A 23,705-nucleotide genomic window follows, 5' to 3' on the forward strand; every position below is an offset into this window, starting at 1 on the left:
TTAGGTACCCAGCAGTTTCTGGCCCAGCCATACTTCTTTGTATTCAGATCACAATGAGATCCAGAAATACATCCAGATGCTAGTTCATAAATAAAATGTCCTATTTTGGGGTGTTTTTTGACGGAATCATTTTCATATCTCTTCCTTTGTGAACCAAACTGTTTAATATTTTGATCAAGATAATGAACTGAAAGGTGTATCATTTGCAACAAATGGGTATGCACATGATGAAGCCCCTGCCTCAGATCTGACTCTTTTATACTGGTTTCAATGTTGCATCAGTGAAGAAAACTCACTGAGAAACCCTTGTGTGTCAATACAAAAATAGCATGATTTCCCCTTTGCAGTACATTGAAGGATGAAGAAGAGTTGTTGCATTAACATGCATCAGCTGCCTGGCTTGAGGGGCTCTCTGCCTGCGGTCCCTTGGAGGACATGGGCCTGGGCTGGGGCTGAGTAGGACGTGGAGAAGTTCCCTCCATTACATACAAAGCTGCAGGGATGCAACATCCAAGTGTCCTCATTCGTGGTTTTTTGCAGTTCCATGTCAGCATTGAAGCTGAGTGGGTACAGGAATGAATCAGGAGTGGTGCTGGACAAGGCTAATGTGGCTGCTGGGACTTCCTATCGCTACAGGTTCCTTCTGAGGCTGACCTGCAGCAGCTGTGAGGTGTCTGCGTCACAAGGGCTCCCTGTATTATGCTTAACAAGATTTACAATTATACATTTCATGACTGCCCCGATTCCCTTTAAAAACAAACCAACCAACCCACAAAGTCCTACAGCAACTGAAGAAACTCCAGAATACTGTTTGTAGTTGGCCATGGAAACACTGACAGCCACTGCAGTTGGTATCACAGGGTGATGTGTTAATTGAAATTCTCTTATGAGGAAAGGCTAAGAGAGCCTTGAGAAGAAATGAGTAAGAGGGGACCTCACTAATGTGTATAAATATCTGAAGGGAGAGTGCCAAGAGGATGGAGCCAGGCTCTTCTCAGTGAGGCCAAGCAATAGGACGAGAGGCAATAGGCAGAAATTGATGCACAGGAAGTTCCACCTGAACACGAGGAAGAACTTCTTTACTGTGTGGGTGACTGCACACTGGAACAGATTGTCGAGAGACGTTGTGGAGTCTCCCTCACTGGAGATATTCAAGAATTGTCTGTACACAAACTTGTGCAATGTGGTCTAGGCTGACCCTGCTTGAGCAGGGAGGTTGGACCAGATGACCCACTGTTGTCCTTTCTAACCTTACTGGTTCAGGGATTCTGTTAAATGTATTATTAACCCCCTCTTCGGTCAAAGGGCTGCCCTCTGCCCCATGGCCTTTCAGTGCAGCTGTCCTGTCCAGTCCTGTGCCACGACACAGGAGTACGAATAACCTCCTCAGCTCAACCTCTGCAGTCCCACCCGGCCTTGGCCCTGACTTAAGATGGCGGTGGCAGCACCGCGTCACGTGCCGGCGGGCGGGGCCGCCCGCGCTCCCCTCTCCCCGTGGCGGCGCGCGCGGAAGGATGGAGTCGGCGGTGCTGGAGCGGTTCCCAAGCCCGGGCAAGGGGAGCGGCCTCCGCTCCCGCCGGCTGGTGCGGCCCGGCGAGCTGCTCTACCGCGCCGAGCCCTTCGCCTACGTCCTCACTAAGGAGCAGCTGGGCAGCCTGTGCGAACGCTGCTTGCGCAGGTACCTGCGGGACGGCACGGCCGCCCTTCCCCCGCCCCGCCCGGGCAGCGCCGCCCCTTCCGCCGGGGCGGGGCAGTGCCGGGCTGGGCAGTGCGGCGTGGGATGGGGGTCTATTCCCCGGAGAGGAGGCGGCTGTGCCGTGCGGGATGGGGGTCTCTCTCCTGGGGAGGAGGAGGCTGTGCCGGCTCTCGGCGGCCAGGTGCCGCCGGGGCTGAGGGGCGCGACTTGCTGCTTCCCGCCGCTCCTTTAAGTCGGGGCTTTTCTTTTAAAGGCTTTTTTGCGCATTCGCTTCTTCCCGGACGCGCGGAATTTGGTGGCAGTTTCCCGGGCCGGTCGGAGCCGGCAGTGCCGGCGCGGCTCGGTGCGGTGCCGCTGCGCCGCGGCGTTTTCCCGTTGGGCTGGCGGTACCTGGAGGCTCCAGTTTTCCCTTAGGTGTTCCTGAGCCCGGCGGGGACAAAACGGAACTCTGCCCTGGGCTTTCGCAGAGGTGACGAGGCGCCAGCCTTCATGAAATAGGCACTGAGCTTCCTGTCGACCGCGCAGATTTATCCCGTTTAAGGAGCACGTGGTTTTGAGACGTGCGTTAAATAAACGTCTTCCGTCTTTCCTCACATCCTTACGGGTGGAAAGTGACAAACTCACGTAACCTTTCTGTGTTTGTTTAGAAACAAACAAGCAAACCTGTTTTCTAACCTTTAGCAATTTCCCAGCAAGCCAGACTGTGATGAGTTGTTTGTAGATCTGTGTATTAAGACCTGAAACATATTGGTAGGTAATCCAAACCCATATATAATTGCCAAGAAATGAAGAAAAGAGGAGAAAATCCAATACTGCTAGCTTTTTGTTTGTTTGTTTTATTTCTGGTTTATTTTATTTTTAAAATACTTTAAGTTTTGTTTGTTGAAACAATCGCTGTGATTTGCTCTGTGTCCTTTTTTTCTCAGGACACCTTAGCTTCTGGTTTAAGATAATGTGTCCTCGTTTTCTCAGAGAAAAGTTTGACGATGTATTCCAGGTCACGCTTGCATCTCGCCTCGTCATACTCAAACAAACCCCAAGCAAACACCAAAGTCAAACCCAGATTTTTAGCTAATATATTTATGAAGTTTGACTGGTGACATCAGAGTCCTTCAGGGTGGCGACTGTCTGTATCTTTTCAATTTGAAGTTGTGAGAGGCTGCAGACTTTGGAAGATGGGTTGAGTGCTGCAACAGGTGGAATAAAAACGAATCTGAAGTGTTTGGATGTAGATGCATAACCAGGGCATGTTCTGTTGGGAGAAATAGTAGTGTTACCAACTTGTTATATCGTGAAAGGTTATCTATTCTTTTTTTTCCTAAATGGTGATATAATTAAATTAAAAAAGTTAAATAAGGAAGTTAAAAATATTTTTCCACCAGTTGTCTTCCTTTTTTAAAATATACTGTGGCTAGACAGAGTTTATAGATAAGACTGTCCAAAGAGACTTTCTTAAAGACAGTGGCTTTCTGTTGAATGGACTTTGTTAAATTAGTGAGTGATACATAAAGCCATACATGATCCATACACAGATCTCAATTTTTTTTTTTTTTGTAATGGATGGAAATTAGAAAAACGGTGAAGTATTGCTAAACTGGAATGTGGAATCGAACTTTTTCATGAATCTGGTTTTGATCTGGTTGAATCTGGAGTGATCTTCGTTCACAACAAGGTATCAGAAAAATCGTTACTGCTCATTTTCAGGACTACTGATAAAAGTTGTGTTGTCCACTTCTGTTCCTGTTTTTCAATCTGATCTTTAGGTGGCAGTACAGGAATGCAAATAGAAAGGAAAGTCTCGTTCTTTACATTGATTTAGCATGTTAGCAATCTTATATATGCAATTAATGTTTGAGGCTTTACACTGTGAATTGTAATTCTAAACTTGCTTTTGTCTGTCAGCATGTAGTAGTAAATGTTGTTTGATGCAGCTTTTGACTGTGTGACAAGTGTTGGCTGAGGGAGAAGATAGGTAATGATGTGCAGAATATTTTCTTTCTGGACAGCTTGCTAAGAGGCAGCAAGGTCTCACCAGGATTTGGGGTCATAGGATTATTACAGTGCTGACTTTCTCTGTGACCTTGGCCGAGTCTTACAGCAAGGGTCTGAGGTATCAATGCAGGGTAAGGATGGCTGTTGGGGGCAGTTTGCTGCTCTGTTTCAGAGAGAAAAGCTCAGATAGTGCAGAAGTTCTGCTTAGTCATACCTCAGTTAAAGTGAATGTTATTATGGATTTAAAATACTGAAATGTTTATATATATGTGTGTGTATATACATATATATATAGTTAATGCATCTAATGGTAGAAAAACTAACAACCCTTCCTTACTTTATTGGAACTGTTTTCATAGTGAAATTAAAGTTTTGGTTGGTGTTATTAGATTTATGTTATATGCAGATCAGATGGTAGGTTTTTGTAACTTTCTCCCCTTCTGTGATTTCTTCTTCAAATGTACATAAATAGAAAATATATTTTCCAATGAAGAGGTTCATGTTGTTTTCTATACAAGGCTGGGCTAAAATACTTTACTATAGCTGATTTAATATGATAGCATAGCTGTTTGAATTATATTCCTTTAGCAATTAAACAAATACTATCCTGAAGTAGGATACATAGTAAAGATTTGCTCTGAAATACAAATTTTGATAAAGAAGAAGAGTGTCTGTTGACAGTGTGTATTTCTATGGAAGCAGTGCCTTGAGAGAACACATAACGTTGTGTTGCATGATGGTACATTTTTTGCAAGGGTATCTGTAGTGTTAGGGTCAGTGCCTTTCTGGAAACATGCTGGTTTTGCTTTGTGGAAGTTTGACAAGATTTGAATGGCCAGCATCTTTTCCCAGCAATTTACTGGGGAAAGCAACAGAAAAGATTCTTCCTCTCCTATTAACTAAAAATTTTCCATACAGCTTCTTCCATGCTTCAATACGTCTTTAATGTGGGGTCGGTGGCAGTACAGCTCAGTACAGGTTTATGTAGTGGTACTGAAGGGTAAAGCAAGCTGTTCTGTTTACAAATTTAGGGGATTTGGCTGTACTTTCCATTCTGTTGCAAATTGATAAAACTGGTGAATAAATCTAACTGCTAGTGATCCCCAGAGGCTTCCATCACCCTTCTCTGTTCTGGAAAGCAACAATGGTACCTTAGCTTTTCTTCTCTATCCTTTACCCAGCTCTCAGGCTATAAAATGACCTTTCTTCCAGTCCTTGACAATTTAGCTTAATTAAGCCTTTTCACAATTAAATTATGTTCACTGGGCTCCTTTTATTTGTTTGTGAGTTGACACTTTCATAGAATTTGGGCAAGTTAGAAAAGTAGGCTGTCCTTTTGCGGGAGCTGTGCTTGCTCTGTGTTTGTAGATTTTATTAATCCAGGTGACTAATGATTTCATTCTTGATTATAGTCTCTATTGTCTTCACTGGGTCAGAAAACCAGGCTTGCAGTTTGCATAGTCAGCTGAGTGTGATGACTGAATTTTTTTTTCATTTCCTTAAAAAAGCAAATTAGCTGCAAACACTGGAGTTAATTATATGTTTAGAGCTCTTCTGTTAATGTTACATGAGATTATGGAAGATTCCAGAATAAATCAGGAAATAGTGATATTCTCAACTTTCTAAGCAAAGGAAAGACTTAAAGGAAAGACTTATCCCCTTTTCTGCCTTTAATTGGTACTATTTTTAATTTCACTTTTAAAAAAAATTTTATAATGTATTAGAATTTGCTCTTGTATAGTTGATCAGATTAGAAGTTCCATTAAAATCTGGATGTAGCGAGTTACTTCTTGATGTAATAAAATAGTTCTAAATCAGTATTGACTTTAATGGTGGACAGTTTAACATTGCAAAGTTTGCTTGCATATGCTGATTTATCAGGCTGTTTGCTTTACCTGTGGTGTTGCTCAGTTTGCTCAGCTTGTTATATCTTTACATGGCCTGTAAAGATGTGCTTTGTCTGATAAGTGAATGCAGAAGTAGCATCTTAGTGCCTGGCAGTTCTCTTCTTCTGCATACTCAATGTTCTATTGGCCATTAATCCCCACTGATTGAGTTTTCTGCAAGGTAGTGATGGTACTGCTTGGTCTCACTTTCAGATTTTGAATTGAAAATATATCCAGTCTGTTATAGATGGGAGTCAAAATGAGGTGAAAGTCAATTATGCCTTGCTTTTTACAGAACATTTTTGTGATGGGTTGTAGTTATAGGAATCCGCTGCAAGAAAATTTAAGTCCTGGTTGACACTTAGGAGCAAACCAACAAACTTTCTAGAATCTGAGTCTCAAAGAAAGTAGGAAAAAGAGGTCACGCTAGTATATTTCAAAATGCTATACCACTTATACCTTTAAAGGAAAGAAACACTTAAGAAAAGTGAATATTTGAGAATAGGTAATGAACAACATTATGTATAGACTACAAAATAAAAGCTGTGTTTCTTATTTGGGTAAGGTCAGAGGTTCAGACTCTGGTAACAGATTAAGAGGAAGTAGGAATGTGTTTCTGAATGACTACAAGTTTTCTAAACATATTTAGAAAGAGGAAAACCATTTAAACTGGGAGTGGTGGTAAGCTAGACATTATTGCAGTATGGGAAATATAACCAAGAATTTACCAAATAGTTGGGTGATTACAAAGTGCTAAACACAGGCCAGCAATTGTATGCTCCTTACTTGATTTCATCTGACTTAAAAATAGCTAAATGGAAACACCTTTACATTCAGGACTGTGTCTTCAGCATTGACACACTCTTAAATTAGCTGCTAGTTAATTTATCATTATTGTTTTAAGTAGTAATTAATAATAATGTTACACTTGTTATTATCAATATCATAAAAGTTGACGTACCACTGTTACAGTGTGGAGTGCCTAAGTTAATGGCATCCTGAAGGTACAAAAATACTGTTAAGTTATAACCATGGTATGGAATTTTTTAAGTAGAGAGAAGCAGAGTTTGAGTCAGAAAGAGCGTGTGTCAAGGAGGATGGTTGTGATTGTGTGATCCTTTGTGACCCTGGTTTGGAGTAGTGCAGTTCTGCCTGAGGACAACTAGTCTTCAAGTGTATCCCTTTCACACTGCAATAGGGAGGTCGAGAGAGGAGAGGAGCTCCTTATTTTGGCTCTGTAACAATGAGAGTTTCTCCATGAAGGTGCTGTCACTCACCAGTAAACCTAAAATGCTTCCTTAAGCACCAAAGAGAACATCTCTCTCATATCAGAGCACCGGAGTTCTGCTGCTTCCGGTTTTGCTGGGTGATTAGGTGCGAGCTAAGGGATGCTCTTTCTTTTTGTGAATTGAAGGTTAGCCTCTATGAGACTTCCAGTAATGCATGAGGTTATAAAATCTACATGATCTCCTGATTTATATCTGAGAAATACTTCTGTTGCTGCTTAATACAGAAATAGCTTTAAACCTATGCTAGTTTCTTGAAAATATCCTGTTTTGTTGCTCTAGGTACTCCTAGTAAACTTGTATTTTGTTCTACTGGAATTCTAAAATATGGAAAACTAGTATTTGATGATACATGCTTTGATTTTTTTTTTAACTTTCCATCAATTCTCATCAAATGAAGATAATTATTATATTTTTTTGAGATAGAGAACAAAATCCATGTTTTGTAGTTTGCTTGTATAGAAAGGGTTTTTTTACCCTCTAGAGTATTGTAGTTTCATGATTGTTTATACAATGGAATAGCAAGGTTTTAAAAATTCCTTGAACTTATATAAAAAAATAATTCTTGCCACATAAAACTTGCCACACAAATGAATTAAAGCATGACTTGGTGCCATGTCAGTAAGTCAATAACATTTTTAAGATATGAGAAGTATAGCATGTTTCATGTTCCTTCAGCGAGAGTCAAAGTCCTAGACAGATTTTCAGTAGTTTTCAAGCTGTATAACCTTCCATGAAGTACAGGAATATAAAAAAATATCTTATTAGTGTTCCATTGCAGTGTGGAAACAGGATGAGTATTAGGAGCAGGTATGTTTTGTCCTTCCAAGGTAGGATAATCCTGGGAGTTATATGCTGTAACTTGATGCAGCATTCTGACAGATAGGAGTGCAATTGCAGCACTGTCTCTTAATATAAGTGATTTAGTGTGAAATAGGAGCAAAGGGTGTGAAACAAAATTGTATGTGAGACGTGCTATACAAAGTATCATAATTTCAGGTTCTATGTAAATTTGTGAGAATGTTTCTCAAGACCTCAGTAATCGCACATCACCACCAACAGAAACGTTTCTATCTGTAGCTGAATGACTAATAGCCTAAAAAAAGGCAGCATTTTCCTGAGAAGAGACTTTCACTCCGCCACGTCATCTTACCACCACAGTGTTGAAGTACTTTACAAAAAGCAGGACAGAAATGCTTTTTTCTACCCTCATGCCAGCGGGAGCCATAGAAGTGGTTTTCAGGCTGCTGTCCCATGCTGCCAGGAAAATCTGCAAGAGTGAAGAAAATAGACCATAGACTCTGCTTTCCTGCAGTGTCTCATTTAGAGAAGGCCTGTAGCAGAAATTCCGCTTACACACTCCATCTCCCTTTCCTTCTGTTCAGAATCAGGTTGAAGGCAGGGAAAAGGGAGCTCTGGAATTCAGAGTAGCATTAATAATAAGTTGTCTTAATCTGCCCATCGATTTGGTTTATCTCCCTCACAGCACCCTTTAGAGTGGTCAGGATTTTCCCATGTTGCTGTTAGGAATATCCCTTGGTAGGTGTTTTCGACCAACAGTTTGGTTATCTTGGAGACTTGTTTTGGGAGTGTAATTGAGATTCTGTTTGCTATAAACCCTTCTTTCCATTGCACAGTATTTTGGTCTTCGCTCAGTGCCTCCTTACTGCTTTGAATGCTCTGGTTTTGCTTCAGGTAAGGTCTGGGTCACTGCTTATCTCTTTCTTCCCTTGCTCCGCTGTCTTGTGGTCTTGAGACTGTTGTTCATTTCTTCAGCTGCCAACCTGGCTCTGCTCCTGTTAATAATAGGAAAAACAGAAAAGGGAGAGGCACTGTTAAGAGTAAATTCTCCCAGGTTAAGAGTTTTTATTGCCATGCCTGTCATTTATGGAAAATGAAAATTTAAGTTTAGCCATGCTTTAAAGAGCCCTAAAGCTATTACCTTGTTGTGATTTTGTGTTTACAATTTCCATGCTCATACTGCTCTGTAATTTGAAAGGTATTATGTCAAAAATGTTGTCCTGTCAAACTGTGACTGACAATTTAAGTTGTAGTGATCTTGAAGATTCTACTCAATTTAGGCTTTACTGTGTATCTGCAGTACACACCTGATATTATATTTCTGTTCTGCATAGTGCAGTTTATAATATTAATGTTTAAAAATATTAATATGCTCTGCATAAATATTCTTTGCCTGTGGTTATTGATAAAACCAAGAAAACAAGTTTGTGAATTGGACTGTCTTTAGTATGCATTTTCTTAGGGTAAATTGTAATTGTACAAGTACAAAATTATAATTATCACTACAAGGGAAAACATGAGTTATTAAAATAAGGGTAATTTCTAGCTAATGTAGTGACACAATTAGTTTCAGATATCTCCCATAGAGAGTTTTTAATTATGTGTAAGTTGTTCAAAGTTTTACACTGCATTTATTGTTTAAATTGTATAGAAAGTGTTAATGATGTCTTGTCCATCAGCATTGGAATTCATTAACTGTTAGTGATTGCTTCCATTGTGGCTATACTCAAAAGCCACTGTGCTTTTGGCTGTATCGTGTATAGAATGATGCTGTTTTCCCTTGAAGAATCTAGTCTTCTTTAGAACCAGTTGCAACAGCTGTTTTGAATTATCCAAAATTATATGGGGGAGGCCAGTAGAATTTTCTGCATGTCTCTCTGCCACACCTCTTCATGTTTGGAAGTGGGGTACGGATCTGCATGACAACTTACCCAATGTGTCAGCTAGGAGCTGCTGAAAGGGCAGGTAGTCTTACTGCTCTCCCAAGTCCTTGCTCTCCTTCCTACATGCACCTTCTGTTTCTCCTTCAGCACTGTACTTCTTGTATGACCCATGATATATTGATGCAGAGAGATAAACTGGCAGAAAACATACTTCATCAAAATATAAAAATCTTAATGTGCTTGAATCAACTTATTGCTGGGGGAAGAAAGGAGCTGAAGTGCCATTGAAGGGGTGGGTCAAGGTTGCATGATCAGGGCTGTGCCTTCTGGTAGTAGCTGGCCTTTAATCTGCTCTAGCTAAAAATGAAGTCTTAAAAGGAGAGTTAGGGAGATTGCTGAGGTCTTATGGGTGTCTTTAGGAGAAGCAGTGCTTTCAGGTGTGCAGGATTGACTGGCTTGTTAGTGTGGAGGATGATATTTTTTTGCCTTGTCCAGCCTAGTCCTGGGCCATCAGGCCCTACCTTCATTCCTTTACCAAGTTGTGTTTCGGCCATATTTTACTTCCCCAGAAGTATTTCCTAGCATTTGCTTCACTGCAGACATTTGTCATAGAATCATAGAATATCCTGAGTTGGAAGGGATTCGTAAGTGTTTCTTACTACAAAGAAAATGTTTTCTCTTTGATTGAGTTCTTGGTTACAGAAGGAATGTCTTGACTTTTCTGATTTAATATTTGACATTGATTTTACTTATTTTGAGACCTGCACTTAATTCCTGCAGTCACAATTCTCACAGCACCTCTGTGGCTGCATGGGGTATTTTCTTTAGAGGCCAAGTTAAAGTTTTGTATTGTTCCCAGAGGTGTCCTGATGATTGTAGGGTTGGCACCAATTGGCACAATTGATTGAACACCAGTAATTCCTATGCTGACTCAAGCTATAATCCCCTATTCATGCAATATTTAGCTTTCCTGTTTATCATCTTAGCTACTAGCTGCCTTCACCTTAGGGCTTGTTATGCTATTAGCTTGGTTGCTCAAGCCTAAGTGAAATTGAAGACTGAATATTTTTTTAAATTATCTTCTGGGGTTCTGAGTACCTGATCCTGGAGTCAGTAGGTAGGAAACACAACTTCTGGCTTCACTTGGGGAGGGCTTCCCCCAGGCGTTCATGTAGAGTTTGTGTGTGCTGCCTATGTAATCAGGTTTAAGCATTCAAAGGAAAAAAGCCAGCAAGTGTGTTGAGAAGGACTACTTGTGAGGCTGTGATTAGGAGTGGTTGTGATGTAGAAATGCAGAAAATGAATAAAAGATCATCATCAAGAAACAAGAGGGAGTGAAAACAGTCTTATCAGCTATAAACTCTATCTTACAATTGACACAAATATGGCTCATTCATACAATTTAATTCAAATGGCTCATTCAACTGCTAGGAGTGTGCATTAATGACCTGAAAAGACAACTTCTGTGGTGATGGCATTCTTGGTAGTGGGAAGGTAGAATTGGGAGAGAGAAGTTGAGACAAAATGTTTGGTGAAGCATTGTCCTCAAAGAGGAGAGACTTGTCTCAGGAAATGTTGAGGAAAAAAATAAATGATGTCTGTTTCCTATGTATGTAAAATCTTTGTTCAGTGTATTTTGGGCTTCTCTGGGCAGAAACTGTTTTTTATTTATTTGTCAAGGAAAGCTTAAAAGCAACTCACTGTAATATAAAGGTTCAAACTGGACTATTGTCTTTGGGTGTTTTTGTTATTGCTATTTCTTTGTTTTAAGTACTACTTCTCCCTGGCAAGATAAACTATAACACCTCTTCTTGCTGTGGCCTGGCTGCTATTTTCCATCACAGAAATAGAGCTTGCAACTCCTTCTGAGATAAGTGGTGTACCAAGGAAGACTTGCTGTGTATAAAAGTATATCTCTTAAATTTTACCTCCTCCATTTCTAGGTACCTTGTCTGTGAGAAATAAATTCAAGTACCACTTTGCAGATCATTGTGTTAGAAATCTTTATTGAATATTGTATGGAATGAAAAAGCTTGTGCCAGACTAGTGCATACAGTTTAATTTCCTCTGAAAAAAAAAGATTGAGTTTTTTTGATCAAACTCTGGATACAGTTATTTTAAGCATTGAGTGAAAATTGATGTGAGTCTATCCTTTGTGTAGTTGGCTTTGATTTCTGTGGTGCATTGACTCTTAAGTCCTCCAGCTGTTGAAAGTATCTTAGTCCAGATTTCTCAAAAAGCAAAAACAGACTGAAAGATTAAGAAGAAAAATTGTAGTGGGACAGAAAACCACTTCAGAGATTTAGGTTCATAAATGTCTGTGTTGTTTTAGCAAATGAGACAGGCTACTCAGCTATTTATGAATTTTATCCTCTTGTCATATTAAAACAATCTTAGTAGTTAAAATAACTGTACAACAGATGGAATAGTCATGGAAACAATTTCTTGAAACACTATATGAAACTCAACATGTGATGATTGATTTATCTGAAGTCTTTGCCCCAGGAAAAAGAGGCTATGCAGTAATTCACACAAGATATGTATGATATCAGGTGTAAAACAGATAAAGCAACAAAATGTATTTTATCTTCGATAAAATCTTTTGCAGTATTATGTTTTTTGGGCTTTTTTTAAGTTTTGGTTTTATTCCACAAAATAAGCAGATGATAGTATCTCTTACTCTAAAAATGTCCTTTTCTGTGGCTAAGACAGTAGGTGAATTGTGCTGATGAGCACTAAGAAGACTGACAGATCAGGCATAAATAACAGTGGGAAAGTTAAAAAGGCTCTTAGTTAGCAACTCAATTGCTGAAACAAGTTAATCTTTCCACTTCTAATGGATACCTAGTATTTTACTAGACTTGTGGTCAGTCTGTATGTTGCTTATATATGGGTTTTGCTGCCATTTAATAGCCTTTGCTGCTTTGACAGTCACTTTGATTAAATTACACTGACTGCTTTATGTGGTTAGTGCTTTATTTTGTGTTCTGATGAGTCAAAACTACTTAAATTAGGTTTTTACTGAAACTTCATAAGGAGTGCAGACTTGCTGAGCATTGTTTGCAAAACAATTAGACCCCTCTAAAGGCTTCATGAAAATTTTGGTGCAGGGTTGTTTTACTGGATTCACCTTTCTACTGAAAAGTGGACTGACATGAGAATCCTGTTGCATATATATAAAATATGACACAGGCTGGATTCACTTGTGCTGAATTAATGCCCCTTGTGGAATTTAGGATAATAAATAAATGTGTGGAATGTGGTATGTGTGTGCTGAATTAGATATTCAACTAATTTTGCATTGACTAGGAAGTTATTGGATTTGTCAAGATTTTATTTTGATGGTGCTTGTTTTATTCAGTATTTCAGGAAACATTTGCCCTTCTGGTGGTATTCAGTGCATTTCTAGAAATTTCCTTTGCAATAATACTTGTCACTTATCTGAAGAGGCTATTGTAAGGTTTCTCACTTGTAAGGACCAGTTGTCATTTTTCTGTCTTTCTACCACCAGATGAAGCCTTCAAGGACAGTCTTTGAACACAACTTGGGGCAAGGGGTCAATCCAATCAAAAAACGGTAGTAATCACCTCTTTTTAATTTGTCTTGCTCATGTATAAAACTGAAGATGTTCTCAGGTGATGTGTATATTTTAATGCATGTATGAGAAGCACAACAGATGTAGTTCAGATACATAACTGGAGGATTAGAGTCCTTCTTTTGTCTGTTAAATTTAACAAGGTCTTTCCTTGATTACCTATTTGAGAGAGATTTGAAGTTTATTGCATTCACCCATATATGTAGCAGTTGTTGATAGCATGTAAAATAGAAAATATTTTAATTATGTGTTTTTATATCACCTTAAGGGCAATATTTGACCTTAACTCAATGGAACATCTTAAAAGTGATTATTGGCAGCAAAATGCATATCTACTATAAATTTAATAGTACTACTAGGAAAAAGTTCAACACCAACAGGTTTATACGTATAATTAGAATTAACATGGCTGTTTAAATTTCCTAAAATACATCCTAATTCTGCCATGCAAAACTTTTTCAAAAGCTGTGAGACTTGCTTGTCCTTGGGCCAAGAAAAAAGTGTACGTGTGAAAAAAAGCAGCTTAACTGATACCATACAGGGAGCAGAAAAGGGGCCAGTGGAATGTGAATTACAACAGACTAAAGAAAATGTCAGTGTGAAAAATTGTTTACCTGAGATGGACTCAGGAGACGTAACCTGAGTTACGTAATGCTCTTAGAAGAAGGGATATTAAATCTTTCTGGGAAGAACATGACAGTTTTTTTAAAGTACTGGTCTTCTGTGGAAGATACTGTGATATAAATCAATTACCAATTAAAGAATTTAGCAGATGGAAGCTGAAATTAACAATGTATGTATGGTATGAAGAGTTATGAAATATGCTTTCTGATTTTTGCATGTATGTATAAAAATCTCAGGAAGATTTGGAAAGGTGAGACCTGCAGTCCTAGTTTTCCCTGGAAAGTTACAAGACTGTGGCCCTCTGTGTGATTTGTGAGAACATTTAAAAGAATGAAGAGGAAAATACAAAACTGGGAAGACATTCATATTTTCTGTACACGATTTGAATTTCCTGAAGTTGGAAAGCATCTTAAGGAGAGAGTAGAAATGTTTTAAGTGGACAGGATTTTTTAATTGAAAAGGTCTGTAGGCATCTTGTAAGCAAACTAGTGTGGAGGGTACTGGATTTCAAGCTGGACAGTAGCAAGTTTTGTCTTCGTATTTGGTCAGGAGAGCAGTGAGATGAAAGCACCAGTGCTAAACACATGGCTGGAAAGCCTGTGGCTGTTTGCATCCTGGTGCAAGGCTGGATATGCTGCCTGGTGGTAGAAGAGCGCACAAGTATCACAGTCCATACCAGTGAACATGGATGTTACCTGTAATTCTGAATATCCTGCTTCAAAGTTGTTTTTAGCCTCTTATCTTGTTTCTGAGTCTCAGGAGGAGTTGAATTATTAAAGGACATATTTTGTCTTTGAACAGGTAGCTCTCAGCAATGTCAGCGTTTGGTGTGCACAGAATAGAGTATGTTTGGCTTTCTGCTGGGGGGAGCTGATGTAGGGCTCCGGTCACTTCTGCAGTGTTCCTTCGCCTAATTTGCTTTGAGGCAGATGAAATAATTCACAGAACCTCCCAAGTGCTTCAGAAAAGATTATGGAGTCAAAGATCTTGCTTTAGAGATTGCCTTGGTAGTTGTGACTTTAGGAATATGTCTGTTCACAACAACTGTACTGTAGACTTATTAATTTTTAATTTTCATATCTTCTTTTTAACCTTCCCCCATGGAGTCTTACAGGCCACAACTGTCAGTACACATACTATTTTATGACCCTTGTAGTTAGGGCTGCTTGCAAAGCACGTATTTGGTACTTTTTCTTATAGGCCTTAATAATAAAATTAATTTCCATTAAAAAGTCCTAAGAGCTGTTTGTTATTAATTGAATTGCTTTTCTGCTTATAGCACATAAAAATTCAGTATTGGTTTTAAAATCTGCATTTGTTGGGACATGTCAGTGTTGATCTATTTTACAGCTGGAAGGTAACGGCATTTTTAAATGTTCATTTTATTTTCCAGATACAAAGTCACCTGCACTGTGTGTTTACCTCTCTCCCTTTTGCTGTAAATTCTTTGAGGCATGAAATAGCTTGCCAGTTGTCTCTTATGCTTAGAAGTTAATGAATAGTTTATCAGTTTATTGCAGATAATAACTTAGCTACAAACTGCAATGCATGCATAAGCTCATTGTGTAGAATTTTTGCCTTAAGACAATGTTTAATCGGTGGTTGTAGGTTTAAGAATGTCATTCCAGGCTGTGCTTTCCCCCAGGACTCCAGAACAGAAATTTTCTCTTCCTCTGCCATCCTGCCCCATTCTGCAAGCAAAACTTTTCTCAGCTTTGAAATGCTTCCAATTTTGCCACAAATTTTTAGCAGCTTTTAATAGAGCAGGTGTTTTATCTTGTCATGAGTCTGTAGTATACATTCTGGTTGGTGAAAATGAATGACCTCCAATTTTTCCCAGGTTTGTACCTAGGAAATGAAGTCTGTCCTTGACATGTGTACATCTTGTTTACTGCTGTTGGGGGTGTGAGTTCACAGTAAGGAACAAAAAAATCCCTGTGGACTCGTTCCTGCAATTATCTTCTATCAGAATTTCTAATAAAGACAGGAAAAGGTTTTAATTTTTTTCAGCTTGTATGGCTCCTGGAATTTTTAATTTCCAAAAGTGCATTTTTTTGTGTTCAGGTGTGTTTTCTTTTTATGCATATATGTGCTGCTTATGCAATAAGAATTTCTAGATGAATTTTAAATGGAAGAATTATGTTCTCTTAAACTTACCTTGTAGCTGAAATAAATAAATTATGTTTTAACAGTCTTTAATCTAGTTCTTATTTCTGCAAAGTTATTTCCCAACCAATTTTAGATTAAATTTATTTTAAAAATGCATTAATTCCTTCTTCTTGATTTTTTTAAGTTACTGAGGATATATTTAACACATAAATATGGTTTGCATTTGAGGAAACAAGTTATATTAGAGCAAAAAGTTGTATTAGAGCAGTAGTTACTGCTGGCACTCTGTACTGCAAGGTTATATGGTGGTGGTAGACCATCAAATAGATCTGTTACTTAATGAGTTTTACAGTATTGGCTTCAATATCAGGCTTTTGGAGGAACTCTTCATATAAAAATTATATTTTATTCCATTTTAAAAATGTCATAGCAGTTACTGGAAAAAATTAAAACCATTTGGACAATTTTTTCTTGCTTTTTATTAGGTTTTTTTTTCATATTTTTCGTAAGTGTGTGTTGACAAAGCCTAGTCGACAGAAAGTTGACTCTCAAATGTGTGCCATAAGCATAAACATTGTATGTGGATGTGATTGCAGTTCCTACAGAACTGTCCATGAAGAGTGATGTTTTCCAGTGATGCAGTCTAATTCCTCAGCCTGTTTCAGCAGTAGACTTATTTGAAAGCAAATGTCTCTCCTCCTCAGGCTGAAAGACTGTGAGCCTCTTAATTATGCTGCGGGGTTGGGGGATGTCAGTGCAGCTGCTGCTCTTGTGCTTTGCTTTAAGCACCCAAAGAGTGGGATGTAGGTGGTGCTAAGGTAGGTATTGCTGCATGCTCTGTGTGGAGGCCTGGTGCTCCACGTTATTTCTGGATCACGTGCTACAAGCAGATCCTGGACATAACTATCTTCAGGAACTGTGGTTTCCTTTCACTGCTTGAATTCTGCAGCAACTATCAGGGCTTCACCAGTGACCAAGACTACCTGTGGCTTTCTTTTTTGGGGCACTCTAGGGCCAGAATGTTTTCATAGGGAGGGCTGATGTGTCCTGGTTTGTCATGTAAAGAAAGTTGTTTTCCAAAAAGATGAAGGAATTTTCCAGGATGATGTTTTGAGCACAGGTAGTAGCAGCCCAGGGATTGAACATCCAAGAGGATCAATGTAGTTTGAAGAAGTGAATGAACATGATTGTGATAGGCATGATTAAAAACATTCTTTTTTGTACTGCTTTACAATACATTCATCTGAAACTATATTAGATTTATGAAAGGAAAAAGGAAATTTCACCACAGAAAATATGGTAGTGTCTGCTGATTCATGTGGTGTGAGAATAGGAGGAGGCATGCTTTTATTTTACGACTAGCTTTTTGGTATGATTATTTTTCAACATTTAATGTTTTACACGTGAAGAGAGGTTGTTTTCTGTCTGTTTTTTGTGGTTGAGGTTGTTTGTTTGGTTTTAATGTGAGAATGTAGTCAGCAAAAGCTTGAGTAAAGTAAGAAAAACACAAATAATGGAATTTTTTTTTTTATAATGAGAAATTATGCTTAAAATAAAAAAAAAAAAGCCTTACTAAAATACATAATTGCTCATGTAAGCAGGAAAATGCCTAATTGGTGTGTGGATGTATTTTTGATTGGGAGTGGTGGTGGTGTTTGGTGGTGTGTGTGTAGTTTTTTTTTTTTTTTTTTTTTTTTTGTGTTGTGTTAGGCTTTTTGTTTTGTTTTGTTTGTTTTTTTTTTTAGTGTGGAGACTTAAAAATATGTCTGGAGAAAACATAACTTCAGTTTGTTTCTAGAATTAACCTAACACAAGAATTATCGAGGAAAAAATTACTTCCCTGTGTCAGACAAAACCACTGTTCGGTTTGCTTTTCTTTTTACCTAAGCAACAATTGTTAGTTGCATTTGACTTACATTCTCCATAAACTCCTTTAAATTCTAAACCTTTGAAAAGCTATTGTATCTAAAGAGACTTAGTAGTGACCTCAGGTTTTTTAATTGCATGCTCAGTTTCACTGAAAAGATGCTCATTGAAAAGATTAGTGCCACACACAGAAACTGTGTTTAGTTAGGCTGTAGAAACTTAGACAACTTCGTCTTTCTTGACAGATGTTGAATTTATCTATTTGTGTAGATAAGTTAAAAAAAAGAAAGGAGAAAGTACAAATTAAATCTGTTTATCCACTTGCAAAATGGCCAGCAGCAAGAAAAGCCGAGTGAAACCCACCAAAATTAAATTAACTCTGGCTTTGTGATAGTTTGGTTTTGTTTTCTAGGCAGTTGGAGTACACTTGTGTATCTCTTTCCAAAAGAATAGAAGCTGGTGCTCTTCAGCACTAATTTTGATTGGTGCCTTCCATGTGCTTCAGCTAATCTGAAATTTTAAATTAGACTGATGTTTTTGCAATTGAAAGATTTCTCAGTGAGCATTAGGTTTGTAGCTCTCTTTTCTCAGTGAACATAAAGTTTGACCTTAGGAGGTGTTTGGGTGTACCCATTCCAATTGAAGTGAATAGACATTAGACATAAGGTGCAGGAGATGGGTCGTCTTGTGGGATTGAGCTGTTTCATTTCATTTGTTTCATTCAAGTTTCAGGAAATGAGTGCTTACTGTTGCCATTTCATTTCTGTAAAACACTGTGGTGAATTAGAAAATTCAAGAGTACATGAGTACTCAGAACATCTGTTCAGCACTAGTGAAATGTGCATTTCACGTGCCTAGCACAAGAAAAATGAATGCTTTAGATCTCCATATAGTTTGGAGTTGCTTTTTTATTTAGCCCCTTTAATGTTTTTCCTTTCCCTCTTGAATTCTTCCTCTATTATTTGCAGAAGACCTAAAAGAGTAAGCCTGCAGCATTTTTCAGGACTGTAGGATTTTTAAATAATTAATTTACTAAAGTTATGTCTGGTTAAAACTTGGACTCTGAATTTGAATTTTGTTTAGAAAATCAAGATTGAATTTTAAAGCCTGATTTATATACAGTGTATGTACAAGAAATGTGTACTTGTTTTGTCTTTTTTTTCTTTAGCGGTGTTTTGTTTTTTTTTTCCCCCTGCTTTTGTGAACTATTCTGTATAACGTTTTTGATACAAAATGTGAATCCCTCTTGGTACCAAAAGACATTATTTAGACTGTTTCTCTGAGTGTTGATGTATTAAATAGCCTAATGCTGAGAAGTTTTCAGTAATAGAAGAGATGATTTATATCTTCAGATATGCCTCCCCTTTTTTTTCTTTTCTAATAGCAAGTGAAGATTTTGATAAATTTGTCTTTGTTATTGTTGATGCAGTTATGTTTAAATACCTTTGCTCCTTCCTCATGTTTGATCCCATCCTATGACACTGGATGGATGATGTTTTTCTGGAGATTAACTCTGCAGGATTACTCAAAAAAACACAACCCAACTGGGAAAGAAGCAGAAATTTCAAAAGAGAAGGATGAGGAGGGGGTCCAGTCATCCTGATTGTGTAAGCTGGGGTTAATTCCTTGTATTCAGACACACTGGCTTTAATCTGCAGGTTCTCCCTGGAATGTACCCTCAATACTAGTCACAGAATATGCCAAGTTGGAAGAGACTCACAAGGATCATCGAATCCAACTCAGCTGTGCACAGGACCATCCCCAAGAATCACACCACATGCCTGAGAGTATCATCCAAACACTTCTTGAACTTTGTCAGGCTTGGTGCTGTGACCACTTCCCTGGAGAACCTGTTCCAGCACCCAAACACCCTCTGGGTGAAGAACCCTTTTCTAATATCCAACCTAAACCTCCCCTGATGCAATTTCAGGCCAATCTCTCAGGTCCTGTCACTGGTCACCACAGAGAAGAGATCAGTGTCTGTCTCTCCTCTTCCCCTCACAAGGAAGTTGTAGACAGCCATGAGGTCTCCCCTCAGTCTCCTCTTCTCTGGGCTGAACAGACCAAGGGACCTCAGCCGCTCCTCATACGGCTTCCCCTCAAGGCCCTTCACCATCTTCATCGCCCTCCTTTGGACTACTCCCTAGCTACTCTCTAGTAGCTTAATGTCTTTCCTATATTGCAGTGACCAAAACTGCACACAATATACAAGGTAAAGCCTCACAGTGCAGAGCAGAGCGGGACAATCCCTTCCCTCAACCAGCTGGTGATGCTTTGCCTGATGCCCCCCAGGACACGGTTGGCCCTCCTGGCTGCCAGGGCACTGCTGACTCATATTCAACTTGCCATCAACCAGGACCCCCAGGTCCCATTCCATGGCACTGCTTTCCAACATCTCATTCCCCAATCTGCATGTACATCTGGTTGCCCCATCCCGGGTGCAGAATCTGACACTTTCCCTTCTTGAACTTCATATGGTTGGTGATTGCCCAGTTCTCTGATTTGTCGAAGTCTCCCTGCAGGGCCTCCCTGCCTTCGAGGGATTCAACAGCTCCTCCCAGTTTTGTGTCATCTGCAAACTTGCTTAGTATCCCCTCCAGTCCTGCATCCAAATCATTTATGAGGATGTTGAAGAGCACAGGGCCTAAGATGGAGCCCTGTGGAACCCCACTAGTGACAGGTCACCAGTCTGATGTTCCCCCATTCACTGTTACCCTCTGCGCTCAACCCGTGAGCCAATTGCTCACTCACCACATGATGTGTTTATCTAGCTGTGTGCTGAACATTTTGTCTAGGAGGATACTAATATGGTTATCTTTCTGGCAGATAAGAAGGCACATTCAGCATTGAAATGCAAAGTTATCTTCAAATGATTGATCTGTTTTATTGGGAATTGTCTAGCAGAATGTGAACAATGAATATGGGTCACTCTGTGACTAGAAGATACTCAGTTTTTGAGGTTTTAAATCGGGAACCAACCTCTTACAGCACTGAAGTGTTTAAAGCTACTTCTGTAGATACTGGCTATAATCTAAAACTCTGTACTTGTCTAAGACATAATTACTTGCTTGTTCTGGCTATTGATGCTTCATGCATTTGATGATTATTCTGCCAGCTAAGAAATGAATTTGCCAATGAGAAACAAAATGACTATGAAGAACTGTTATTATGAAGGTTGAGTCAGGCTCTGAAAAAGCTATGCTGATTCTACTTAAAAGTAGAATCCCTCCATTTTGAATATATGATATGGGATATAAAATTTACATATGCTGTTGCTATATGGAGTGAATAACAAGTGACCTGAGACTTCAAAAAAACAGAATTGTGGATTTTATTAAGAAAATATGAGGTAGTATTGTAGTCTTCCTTGTTCAGTTGTAACAGGCTGTGCACAAAATCCATATATATCGGCTGTGGCTGCTGTCAATAACTGAGCATGTTTTAAATTATTCGTCTTTATGTGATCACTCCTGTGATCATGGAATTTTCTGTGAAATGATTTTGCTGGCTCAGAATTAATTTAAAGCATACAGAGTATAGTGGAGCAGTTAGGTGATCATGTGACACACTTGTGTGAGGTAGGATTTATTTGATAAAAAAAGACTTTGCCAGCTGTTTTTCTTTCTGCCGACAGATACCTTATATGAGTAGGGATTTTAAGGGAGTTGAATGTTACAGGAATTCTGTCTTAACTTCTGCCAGAGTCAATTCAGTGTCATTTCTAGTTAAAAGATGTTTTTTCTTCATGGTTGTTATACATATCAGATGAAAATAAAATAATAAATTGTTGGTATGCCATAGAGAAGGACAGAGCTTTTATTTAGCTTTGGTTTTGCAATTCAGAACTATTTGTCCTCAGAGTAGTTTGCACAGTGAAATGAGATTACTTGACATCATGTATTCTTCAGCAGTCCTGTGGTAACAAAATTACAAAAAAACCTGGTAACAATTCTGGTGAGGGAGGTGTGTTGCTAAGCAGTAAGTTGTAAGGGGGAGAGTATTGCTCAACTGTAATTAGTTACATTTTGTATGTGTAGTGGAAACTAGGTTAAAATAATGCAAGAACAATCACGTTTGTGAGCAAAATGAAATATAGTTTTAAAAGAGAATGTGCCTGACATCTTAAGGTAATGGTTTTTTGTGGGGCAGTAATCCGCAGAAGGGTGAGCTCAAGAACTGAAAGCTAAGGGGGGAATCATGTGATGGGTAATGCTGTTTTTGCCTCTGTAGAGGGTAGTTGAGCTTGTTTTCTGATTATCAAGAGAGTGGATCAATTTTAGTAAGCAATGGAATCTTACCCCATGTGGAGCTGTCATAATGTCCCCCCTGACATGCTGCCTAGTGGCACCCCAGATCACGTGTTGTTTAAAAAACTGAAACAAAACACAAAAGAGACCCAAAAAGGCAGAATGCATTACTGACCTCCTGCTATACTATGCGTCCTTCTCTTTCATCCGTCCTTTAAAGGCGTGCCTTAGAGAGGCATAAACCTCCCTCCCTTCCACACCCCACTAATATCTCGGTTGGAAGTTGCAGGACTGCAGCTTATTCTTCAGCCATGTGCCGTTCCACTGTGCTGAGTTATTTCAGGATTGGGTGCCTGACAGGAGAAGGCTAATTCTGCTGCTTGTCTTTCAGAAGAACAGTGTGAACTTTGCATCTGTCTTGGCGCACTGCACCAATTTCCAGTTGCCTGTAACTGCATCCAGAAGTGTTTGGGAAGTAGAGCAGCTGATGAAGTTAAGGTAGACTGTGCATACCAACCCATTCTCCTCAGCAGCCCAGCTGTAGTATCCTGAAATAGGAAGTTTCAGCTGGCCTTCAAGAGTAAAACTGGGAAAAATATGCGTTGCTGTAGGTGATTGCAGAAATGACACAAAGGAAATGGTAGCAGGGAGGTCTAAGGAGAACTGTTTTGTTGATTGGGTGGTAACTAACTGGAGCTACAGAACTAGGATAAGCATCATGGCTGCGACTTTGCAGCCTGGCAGCAGCTGGTGGCCCAAAGGCAGGATGAGACTGATGGCTGTGTTCTGCTCATTCTACTGCCTGTTCCCATCAGGTCCAGTGTGGTTAAAAGCCCCAAGCTCTCCCCTTTTATTCAGAAACTTTGTGTTGCTAATGTTAAAAACCAACCCAGAGCAAACTGTGCTTTGTTTCTTGGAGTTTACTTCAGTTAGATGTTGGATCTAAGCTGCATCATATGCAAATTGTCCTGTGTCTGTTTGTTAATTTATGCTTATTTTACAACTTCCTTAACTGTATCCACTGTTACATGGATCCCATTTTCCAAGAGTCAGTTATGAATTTTTATGGTAATTTTTATATAAATTTTTGTGGTAATTCATGCATGTCTTATTTTAAACATAGTAGAATTATTATCCAAGATGATGCTATGGTTGTCCTCTTCTATAGAACAAACCAAATCAATGACAATATGTGCAAATTTATTCAAAGATTACAGGGAGCCTTCCTAGACATGTTTATAGCTGCAAGTCATCTGTATTCATAGTCTATCACATGCAGTGTTTATGCTGATCTGAACTATGGGAACTATCCCACTAGAGGAGACAATTTTGGTTTCAAAACCATGTGAGGAACAAGCTCACTCTTTCTTGTATTCCTGTTATGAGTAAGAGGGTTTCCTCATGAGAAATAAGCAGGGTATTGTTTTGGTAAGGGGTCAGCGATGAGGCTACACTGCTCACTGGGTACCTGCAGTACAGCACTTAACGGGGTGTTCGGGTGCTTCTGCAGGTGCAGAATTGCAATAAATTGCTGGATTATGGTTTCCAATTATTATGTGATATTGGGTTTATGTAACAAACAGTTGAAAATAAATATTAGGTTTCAAACTTTGCTTGAATTAAATTTGAATTAGGTATTTATGTTAGAAGTTTGCTTCTGAGCAAAATCAATAACTTTTAAATGCATACAAATATATGTGTGCATTTTCAGGTTTGCTCA

At 39.0% G+C, this 23,705-nt stretch overlaps 1 protein-coding gene across 1 annotated transcript in view; it reads left to right on the plus strand.

Moving 5' to 3' along the window:
- The first annotated feature begins 1,470 nt into the window (after positions 1-1,470).
- The window catches only part of SMYD3 (SET and MYND domain containing 3), a 390,515-nt gene continuing 368,280 nt past the window's right edge, over positions 1,471-23,705 (plus strand). Inside the window, exon 1 of the mRNA XM_064648641.1 lies at positions 1,471-1,678. Coding sequence (XP_064504711.1) covers positions 1,515-1,678 — 164 coding nt within the window. The 5' untranslated portion in view covers positions 1,471-1,514. The remainder of the gene's footprint in view (positions 1,679-23,705) is intronic.

Source organism: Pseudopipra pipra, chromosome 3 (genome assembly GCF_036250125.1).
Source record: "Pseudopipra pipra isolate bDixPip1 chromosome 3, bDixPip1.hap1, whole genome shotgun sequence".
NCBI classification, from domain to species: Eukaryota; Metazoa; Chordata; class Aves; order Passeriformes; family Pipridae; genus Pseudopipra; species Pseudopipra pipra.